The 10,669-nt window shown below is 39.4% G+C and overlaps 1 protein-coding gene across 1 annotated transcript; it reads left to right on the forward strand.

Annotated features, from left to right (window-relative positions):
* Positions 1 to 2,073: 2,073 nt before the first annotated feature.
* Positions 2,074 to 8,542, forward strand: LOC140749210 (brachyurin). Its single transcript, XM_073082258.1, has 5 exons — positions 2,074 to 2,256; positions 3,769 to 4,036; positions 6,487 to 6,585; positions 7,658 to 7,854; positions 8,297 to 8,542. Exons 1-5 carry the CDS (start codon positions 2,074 to 2,076, stop codon positions 8,399 to 8,401), a joined length of 852 nt encoding a protein of 283 aa, XP_072938359.1. The 3' UTR covers positions 8,402 to 8,542.
* The last annotated feature ends 2,127 nt before the right edge of the window (positions 8,543 to 10,669 follow it).

The raw sequence follows: 10,669 nt of genomic DNA on the forward strand, positions 1-10,669 counted from the left end.
TTAAAATATAGTTTTATAATTGGTATTGGTTTCAACAAAATAATTAGAGCGAAATTAAAGTAGCGCTTACATTACAGTCTGCAATTTTCTTTCCTAATACAATAATACAATGATAATAGAGAAAACATTTTGTTACAGCGAGCAAAGCCGCAAAATGCAGCTAGTCTCGTTAATAAAATAAAAGCAATTAAGCAGCCACTTGCATAACCAGCTTGATTAATTGCTAAAGCACTTCGCGCGGCTTCTGGCCACTTCAGTTGCGGAAATAAAATTGAATGCCTGTCTGTCGTGACGTCATCTTTATACGTCATCATCATATAGTGACATAAGGGAGACATATTTTTCCGAGACATTCCAGATTAATCGTCAGGGATAGTGGCGCATCTGAGGCCGACCTCAGACGGGTATGTATTGTTTGGGGTTGATTACAGATGTCCATGTCCACTCCGGCGGCACCAACGCTACACCTATTTGTGCCTAATAACAGCAGTGTTAGGCGCTGCTGTGTTCCGTTTTGAAGGGTGTGGTAAGGGAGACATACTTTTCCGAGGCGTTCCAGCTTAGTCCTCAGGGGTAGCGGCGCATCTGTGGCCGACCTCAGGTAGGAATATTACTAATTCTATCTGGGGTTGATTACAGATGTTCATGCGCGGCAGTAGCCACTTACCATCAGGTGGACTGCATGCTCGTCTGCTACTCCTATATTATAAAAAAAAATGTATTACTTTGTTTGGTTGCTAGTGTCGCAGTGAGCAACAATTACATAAATGTCTCGATTGGTTAATTAACACTTAAAATAGAACACTTAAGATAGTCGGTGGAACGTGTTTATGAAATAAAATTAACTAAAGTTTGTCTGTAAATCATTTATTGTCGACTGTCCTTTGTAGTATTTTTTCGTAAATTGAAATTTTCAGGCATTATGTAGGAATTTAATAGTTAACTAATTTAAGTATACCACTGATACAACCGAAGCTATTACTAATCCTACTGCTACTACCACTAATACCTATTACTACTAGTTAATTTCTAGTAGTATTTTTTTATTAGGCAATATAATTGCTTATTTTACGATGGTGCGTTATCATAATTTATAAGGCATGTTTTTATATTAAACAACGGTTGAAACCGCATCCAATGTTAATTTTATTAAGAAATTAAAATATAATAATATTATCAACTAAGTGATATATTAGTTTGTTCCTGTAGTTCCGGGAAGTTGCCGGGAGAGGCAAGAGTGGGAGCTCGAACTGCCCGGCCAGCGTCTCCGGGAAGGACGGCGTCGCTCGTACACACCAGACGGTGTGGCAAGCGTCAAGTTCACCTGGGCGGAGCCCGACGAGGCAACGCATTAAGAGGATTCCGGTTGCGTTCCTTTGGAGATACCGGAGCTCTCTATGTAGCACCGATGACGTCCATAGGGTTAATGCAGTAAGAATCCCACATAACCCTGCGTCGCTGCCACGACACCTTGCCTTTTGAAGGTTTCCCCCTCGTTAACAAAAAGAAGGTAAGTTATTTGTAACTAATTCGAGTACACGCGATAGATATGTATTCCTGTATTAATCGTTATTCAAATGCTCTTTCATATTACAATAAAGTTTTATTCAATTCGGTTCATCCTTGTAAATGGTCTGAGGTATTCCCGGAGCGCTATGACATGGGGCTTTTCAAAAAAAGGTGTAAAAAGAGCTCTCCTCCAAAGCCGGCGATGCATTGGCGACTCCTCTGGTGTTGCAAATGTCTATAGGCGACAGTGTCTGCTTTCCATCCCGTCTGCTTCATCGTTTAGGTATAATTTTAAAAGAAAAAAATGTATCGTTCAAACTGAGCGATACATTTACCACATTCCATTATTTATTATGACGTGCCCTGTCTAAAGTATAATTTTAATTGTATTCCATGTTAATAATTCCTAACAATAGTATTTCCCCTATCAATAGATCAATATCTCAATACCACTAATTGATATATTGAACAAAGTGCTACCTACTCGATAGCTTATCAAGTGCCAGATATAAAGATACAAATAATTAAATCATCACTTCAGTTCTATTACAAGTGTGAGACAAAATGTTGAAGACGGCTCTTCTGGTATTTCTTCTAAGTTATGTGGACGGTCAGTTTATACCAGGATATGGATATCATATGACGATTGGGATACCCAAAGCCGAGTCGATGATGAGGTCGGAGCTTGGGATCGGCAGGATAGTCGGCGGGAACAAAGTGCCTGACTCAATGGTGATACCTCATCACGTAAGTTTTATGTAATTACTAACTGACCCGGCGAACGTTGTGTTGCCATTTAAATACAAAAATGTTAAGGGTGAACAACCCTAATTACTTAGCGGTATGAAAAATAGATAGTAGCCGATTCTCAGACCTACTGAATATGCATATAGAATTTGGTGAAAATCGGTAAAGTCGTTTCGGAGGAGTACGGTAACTAACATTGTGACACGAGAATTTTATATATAAGATAAATAGACATTATCATACATCTATTACTATTCCACTATTTGACAAGGAAGTTTTATAAGTATTGAACCCTATATAGCTCTTGATCATTTAAGAAGAGGTCATAATGCCGGTCAAGTAAGCGAAGGATCCGAGTTCGATCCCCGGCTATGTAAACCTTAATACGATAAATAATATTATTGGGATTGGATATGATCACTTATCTGTGTGAGTGTTTAAATAGCAGCGATTTATCTGATCTGATTCTCTGATCTTCTTGATCTGAGATCAGTGATGATTGTGAAAGACTTTTCAATGTCTTTTAATCTTTTCTAGAGTATGTGCAAGACTGGTTTAAATCTGTTTTATTCTAAAAAAAATAGTCGTCCAATTTTGAGACAGTAATAAGTTGAAGATTATAATATATATACTACTAATGAAGTAACTACTTTTTTTTTTGTTGACGAGGGGGAAACCTTCAAAAGGTACCCGATGCCTTGGGAGCGACACAGGGTTATGTGGGACTCTTACCGCACTAAAACCCCCCCGGTGGCCGTCCTTAGCACTGCGTAGAGGACTCCGGGATCTCCAAAGGAACGCAATCGGAGTCCTCTTAGCGCATTGCCCCGTCGGGCTCCGCCCAGGTGAGCTTATCGCTCACCGCACCGTCTGGTGCGTACGATGGTATGAGACCACACATACCGCCGTCCTTCCCGGCAGTAACTACTAGTACTGCAATTAATACTAATACTCTTAATACTAGTATAACTATATTTAACGGCAAACTATGTGGAGATGAGGAGCGCTTCAATCCGTACAGAACTTTAAATTATTCGCATATGAAATAGTACAAGTGGCCAGTTATAAGTTCAAAGTTAAACCAAGAACTAACCAAATCCCACACGAAGTCTGCAGTTTGTACAGTTTCTGAATAACTACGTATGATGACTAACTCGGAAACGAGGGAAGTATCTCAGCATTTTGAAATTTTTTTCTTAAAATAATAGCAGCCAAGTTATTTCTTAAAAGCTATCCCTTTGAACTACGCTAGAGAGCCATGTGTAGAACAGCAGTGTTAAGCGTTGCTGTGTGCTCTGGTTTCAAGGGTGTCGTAAGGGAGCATATTCCGAAGCATTCCAGCTTAGTCTTCAGGTGTGGTGGCGCGTCTATGGCCGATCTCAGATGAGAATCTGATCTTTTCTGGGGTTGGTTGCAGATATACATGGGAGACAGTGGCCACCGGGTTTTGAAGGTCCTGTCGAGAAAAAAACATTATTGTACATTGCTTTAAATAGTTCTTTACTTTGACAGGCTGGGATAGTGGTGACCCTCACCACCGGATGGACATCCATATGCGGTGGCGCGGTGATCTCCAAGACCAGGGTCCTGACTGCAGCTCACTGCTGGTTCGACGGTCGCAGCCAGGCGAAGGAGTTCACGATAGTCCTGGGTTCCGTGACCGTCTTCACTGGGGGTACGAGGATCAAGACCTCGGACGTGGTGGTGTATCCGGCGTGGAACCCCGCTGATATTACTTATGATATCGCCGTGGTTAGGATCAGAGGAGTCGATTTTAATAGTAAGTCATCATCATCATCATTACTGTCCCACTGCTAGACACGGATCCCCTCTCAGAATGAGAAGGATTAGGCCATAGTCCACCGCGCTGGATAAGTGCGTTTTGGTAGACTTTACTTACCTTTGTGATTTTTGTTTTATAATTCTCTCAGGTATGCAGGTTTCCTTACGATGTTTTCCTTCACCGTTTAAGGAAGTGATAATTAATTTTTAATACGCACATAATTTTTGAAAATCAGAGATGCGTGCCTGGATTTGAACCTCGGACCCCTCGATCGAGTGGCTGAGTTTCTTAATCTATCACTGCTATTAATAGTTTAATAGTAAGTCGTTTGTAAGAAATTGAAGTGGTATATGAGAACAGGGTATATTCTTGCGATCGTAAAAATGTAAGTATTCTATTCTAAGGTGATTTTTACAGAATTATCTTTGAACGTCAATAACCGACTTACCATCATTTTGCAAGGTGATTCTTGATAGAGAAGAAGCGAAAAAAAACAATAATACACATAAGAAAAATGTATTCAACTTAAGCATAATATGGCGATTAAGTTTTATTGTTTAAATAACTACTTGCTTTAATACACTTTTTGCAAAGAGTTAGATAATCTTAATATACTCTCATCCAATGGAAACTTTAGTTCTACCAAAGTTCTAAGTCTAAGGTATAAGTTCGCTGTTAAACTTGAGATCTTAAAACGTTGAACTTAAAATAGCTAGAAATAGGAATAATATAGACATAGTAATGGCGGAAAATGTCTTTATGGGCGAAAGTAGTAAAACCCTCTGTTTAAGTTACTACCAGTTACCACCCTTACAAATCAAGACGAGCATACGTAAGAGTATGAGATACTAACATGGAAAACCTTTTTTAGGCCCTTCATGTAAAGTTAAAATATGAAATAACCTTTTTTTTGGCATTGGCATGCGACCACACATGCCGCCGTCCTTCCCGGGGTTGCTTTTCAGACGGTTCGAGCTCCCACTCTTGCCGTCGGCAACCCCGGAAGCCCCCTTTTAGTCGCCTCTTACGACAGGCAGGGGATACCGTAGCCCTATTCTAGACCCGGGACTACAGGGACAAATATGAAATAACCTACATCTATCTCGAATATAATTTTTTTTTGTGTCTATCACCATAAAATATCATAAATAATTATATTACAAATATTCCTGCAATGTCAAACGTTAATGAGACGAATATTTCGCTTAAGTTAAATTGAATCATTTAAAATTAGACCCATATCACTTAACGCCATTTCGCTTCATTGCTCATTTGAAATGCCTTGATAAGTATGAAGCGGATCCTTTGCCTTGAGACCTGTCGTACCGCAAGCGAGCAAACGATATACGTAGTTTCTGGGCTTAATATCTACTTCTAATGTTAGAACGAAGGTATATAGTATGGAGGTAGGTATGATAGGGGGAAAAATTCGCTGAAGTTTTTGTGTAGTATGCGTGCGTTTCCGGAATTTGGTAACGCATTCCGTACATGTTTATGAATGTGTGTATTTATGTTTGTATGTATGAATGTATCTATGTATGTATCAAATATTTATAAATACAGTTGTTTCAAAATTATGGATTTCATATTTATAATTTGTTTATCCGCATCGTCCATTTCTGAAAATGAACTTAACTTTATACGTGTTTCAATTCATTATAAGAACTTTTAAAGCCAAAACTATACCCCGCCCTTGCCTATCCCTCGCTTTCCAATACTTTCCAGCGTTAGAGATGGACTGATGGACGGATGCAAATGAAACTTGGTGAACTAGGCATGGGTTTACATCGCAGCTTAGCCACCGCGCGTCATATGAGGATCAGCGCATACGTGAGGGGCGACATGTAGTGTGGTGCGCAGTGAGAGTCGTTAGTGGATGAAGGATAGAAGATAACGGCACTCAACATTTCAAGGACATTTTCTTATCGGTGAAGTGACCGCGTGTGGGCTGCTCTGTATCCAATGATCTCATAGATAATTTTAGAAACGTGTGAGACTGGAGGCATTTACGTGTCTGGCTGATACACATACAGAAATCTTTGTGGCAATAGGAACGTTCTAACCGATACAAGTTTCCGGCGAAAATTCAACTAAATAATTATAGGCAAATAGGTTTAGGAAGTAAGATTATTTTTAGAGATTTAGATTTAGAGATTATTTTTATAGAAGAGAGAGAGCGTAATTAAAGTAGTTACGTTAAATGTAAGAATTGGAAATGGTGCTCTACGTAAGTAATATGTCTTGCATGAACGTATTAGAACTTTCTTTTAAACTTATAACGTACTTGTTAAAGCTTTAAAAAATATTTAGAAAAAGTTGTTGAAAAGCTTACCCAATTACCTAAATTTCTTGAAGTAAAATAAAAATATCATTGTCTTCATATTCGTCAGTACGACGCACGTCTAACCAAAACAAATAAAACAAGATGGCTCCATTGAACCTTTCAGATAATATTCAGTCGATCCCGCTGCCTTCGGTGGCGGATGTGAACCAGAACTTCGCCGGGATGACAGCCACCGCTTCCGGTTTCGGGAAGACGAGTGATGGTGAGTGAAGAGTGATTTTCTATTGTTTTATCGAGTTTGTTACACCGCTCTTTGTTTCAAAGGAAAAGTTAGAGATAAAATTGTTCGGAAGGATTTTTTGTTTTGTATTTGGCTCTTAAAATATTCGCAAAAAAGTACGGTAAATGTATTGTTACATTTAAGAATTCTGTAGTAAGTAAAAAAACGTTTAGGATTTTAATTCTAAAGATTTATTCGATATTTTTATATAAAATTAAAGTAACATAGGTGCACGCAGTCGCATCAAGAGCCGCCTAAGGACACCTTACTTGAGTCCATATAGAACAGGTATTTATCTGAACCCTATCACAAATGCGTTGATCGTTCAGTAGGAGTATAGTGCGGTGTCCCTGTAGTTCCGGGACCAGAATAGGGCTACAGTATCTCCTGCTTGTCGTAAGAGGCGACTAAAAGGGGCTTTCGGGGTTGCGGATGGTAAGAGTGGGAGCTCGAACCGTCCGGCCAACGACCCCGGGAAGGACGGCGGTCTGTGTGGTCGCATACCGTCGTGTACATCGAACGGTGGGGTGAGGGGTTCAATCTCACTTGGGCGGAGCCCGACGGGGCAGTGCGCTGAGAGGACTCCGGTTGCGTTCCTTTGGAGATCCCGGAGTCCTCTACGCAGCGCCGAGGACGGCCACCGGGGGGGTTTTAGTGCGGTAAGAATCCCACATAAACCCGTGCCGCTCCCACGGCATAGGGTACCTTTTGAAGGTTTCCCCCTCGTCAACAAAAAAAAAAAAGAAAAAAAAGGAGTATAGTGCGGATAGAATTATTTAATTTTATAAGTTAGCCATCATACACACCATTCCACCAAAATATAAAATGGCTTTGATATCCCACCCGGTAAAACTATATTGGTTGAACCTTTGCAATCATAACTTGTCAAGCTACAAGTAATTAGCACATTACTTCTATGGGTAACAGCTAGTGACGTAATTTAATTTAATTTAACAGATTACATTGATCCATGTGTGTTAGTAAGAACTTAAATCTAGTATTAGTAAGTATTAAGGATCATTACAATTCAATTTAATGTAATCATTTGTTCCAGCCCAAACCAGCTTTCCCACGACCACTGCCTTACACTACATCAACCTGAAAGTGATGTCGAATGCAGAGTGCCAGAAGAGCTTCGAAGTGCCCATCCACGTTAGCCATCTTTGCACGAGTGGACAGGGGAAAGTTGGCACCTGTGATGGTGATTCCGGTGGACCTTTGACCGTTGTGTGGAAGCAGAGGAGGATGCTGGTAAGTGATTTGCTTAGTCAAGGTAACGTTATCATAGTAGCACATATGATATCTTTGTGACTTATTGTCATATTTCAAAGTACCGATGCACCTTGGCCATTTTGGCTTGGGAATTCACGTTATACAATAGCCGTTATATGTATTTCAACGAAACTTTAACGTATACAACATGACTTTGACGTATACTATATATTGGCTTGATGCGATTCCTAGTTTCTCGGTGTTTCAATAAGTTTCGATTTTTATTCAGGATAATGTTTTCTCTTCAATCGATATGTTTCTTACCTTGATCGATCGATTCGTCTCTTGACTCCTATAGGAGCTCATAGAAGTCCATAAGGCAATAACCACTTAATATCAAATGCAAGACCGTCTGCTGCTTTCCTTGAGGAAACAGATAGTAATGGACAAACAAATCGAGCAATTAAAATTTATATTTCAGGTGGGGATAGTATCTTTTGGGCTGGGTAACGCATGCCAAGCAGGATACCCTTCAGTCTACAGCCGTGTCACTGCCTTCCTCACGTGGATACAAGCCCAGCTGTAAGATGACGTCATAAGCCCTTGACCATAGAAGATATTAAATACATATAAGTGTGGATGTAAGATTCACAGTTTATTTTTGTGGGAACAAAACTGAAGTTTCTATTAAATGTGATACAAAAATGTTCTGTACCTTTATCATGAGTTTTCAAAACATCCTACAATTTTACGTTACGTTTATTCCGTTTGCTTCAGTGGACTGAGTAAACGTAACAATAATTAAATGCTCAAGTCTTTTTATCTGTCTGACATGTTCGCAAAAAATAGAGACAAAACATAAAGCGCCATTTTGTCAACTAGACATTTAATGTTACATTACTGACACTATAGGTCTGATACAATCCGCTAGGGGCGCTGATTGGAATGTGTATAGGCAATTACGTATTTGCCAACACAGTCATATTTGTCAAAACGTAAAAACTCATGGTAAGGGTACTGATAAGGAAACTTTCTGTGATTCTCGGCCACTGAAAATATTACATTGTACCTATTCGTATATACTAAAATATTCAACAATAAATATTATAAGGTATTTTTTTAAACATGTGTATAAATTAATCCTTTCGTCATAAAGATTAATATTACTCAGTGAAAGGTTGATTTGAACTGAATACACTCAAATCAAATCAAATCATTTTTTTTAAATTCAAAATAGGTTCTTTACAGAGCACTTTTTGAATGTCAATACAACTACCACCGTTCGGTGTTTTGAATAAATACACTTCGGTACATATTTTCAAGCCAGTTTATTCGGTTACACTATATAAAATATATTTTCAACACTTACAGCCCCATACTAGAATTCCTTGTATCGTGGGTGCAATACATAGACGAATCCACAAGCACTCAGACCCAGAAAATAAATTTAAATTAATTTAGGTACCTGTCTGTCCAGGTATCGAACCCGGAACCGAAGGCCTGTCAGACTGGTGACCGCTTCGCCACGCGAGTCGTAGGGTGTCATGATATGATATTGGAAGTATCACGAGGTACAAAACAACGTCAAGAGCTCCGAAATGTATCAACTATGTGTTCAACCCGGAAACAAACCCAGAACTCTGCGTGGTGGAACACCAATGATCCGTCTTGTAAGCAATAGTTCAGACGAAACTGTCCAACTATAAGAGAGAAGAAAACAGAGCGATAACTTCAACAAAAGCTGATAAAACTTTCTTTGACATCTACATCTGAAACTAATTACCTAATTGGTCCCTCGTCACGTTTCGACAAATTACATATTACTTAAGATTAGGGATGCCCATTCTATCCGAAAAAGATTGATTCCTGGATCGCATCGAATCGAAATGTGAAATGGATTCACAAAAAGTCTAGACCCAGAAAATCGGTCTCCAAAAATCTACTTTACATTTATTTAGGGGTTAAGATAGCGAAAACAAAGGTCGTCAGGACCCAAAAAAATACTAAAATAAGTATCCATCAGCAAAAAAATGTCTATAACATATTTGTAAATGTTCAGCCAACTTCGAATCGATTTCGAATTTTATAGGTTGAAAGATCGATTCACCGAAACGATCTATTACTGGAGATCTATTAAACTAATCGCCTTTTGACGTGACAACGTCTTATAATTCGATGGAGCCGGCTGCACGCACCAAAAAACATGACTCGTCATGTGGCGTTACCTCGCTCTGAGGCGTTACATGTACGAGTAAGTCTTGAAGTGCAAGCGAGAGCGCGGAACGAGCGACAAAGAGGCATAATCGTTCGACACCTGTCTCTTTCCTACTTGCAACCATTCCATCAGTATTTTCTTATGACGTTGTCACGTTCAACTATCGTCAGTAAACCGAATTTACAGACAACCGTTGTTTTTTGTCCAAAAGATCGATTCCTCGATTAATCGATCTCAGATCGGCATCCCTACTTAACATTAGACCGAAGAAAAAGTGCGGATAAGTCTTTTGTAATGAATGGAGCTAATCAAGTGAAGTGTAGTAGATAATTGAGATTTATTGACGCCAAAATGTTAGTTTTCTAGCTAGTTTACTCTGGGAAAAATGTGTTCTTCAATAAATCGTGGAGCGCTTATTTGTGATAGGAAATAAATATGTATGTAATGTCTAAGTATCATAAGGACGGAGAAGGTAGTAGAACCTTTTGTGGTTCGACTCCGGCGGCACCACCGCCACATCTATTTCTGCCTAATAAGAACATTGTTAAACGCTGCTGCGTTCAGGTTTGAGGGGTGTGGTAAGGTAGACATACTTTCGAGGCGGTCCAGCTTAGTGCTTAGGGCAGCGGCGCATCTGTG

The sequence above is a fragment of the Epargyreus clarus genome, unplaced genomic scaffold, assembly GCF_041222505.1.
Source record: "Epargyreus clarus isolate Ecla_fem2 unplaced genomic scaffold, WU_Ecla_fem_2.2 ptg000017l, whole genome shotgun sequence".
Lineage (NCBI taxonomy): Eukaryota > Metazoa > Arthropoda > Insecta > Lepidoptera > Hesperiidae > Epargyreus > Epargyreus clarus.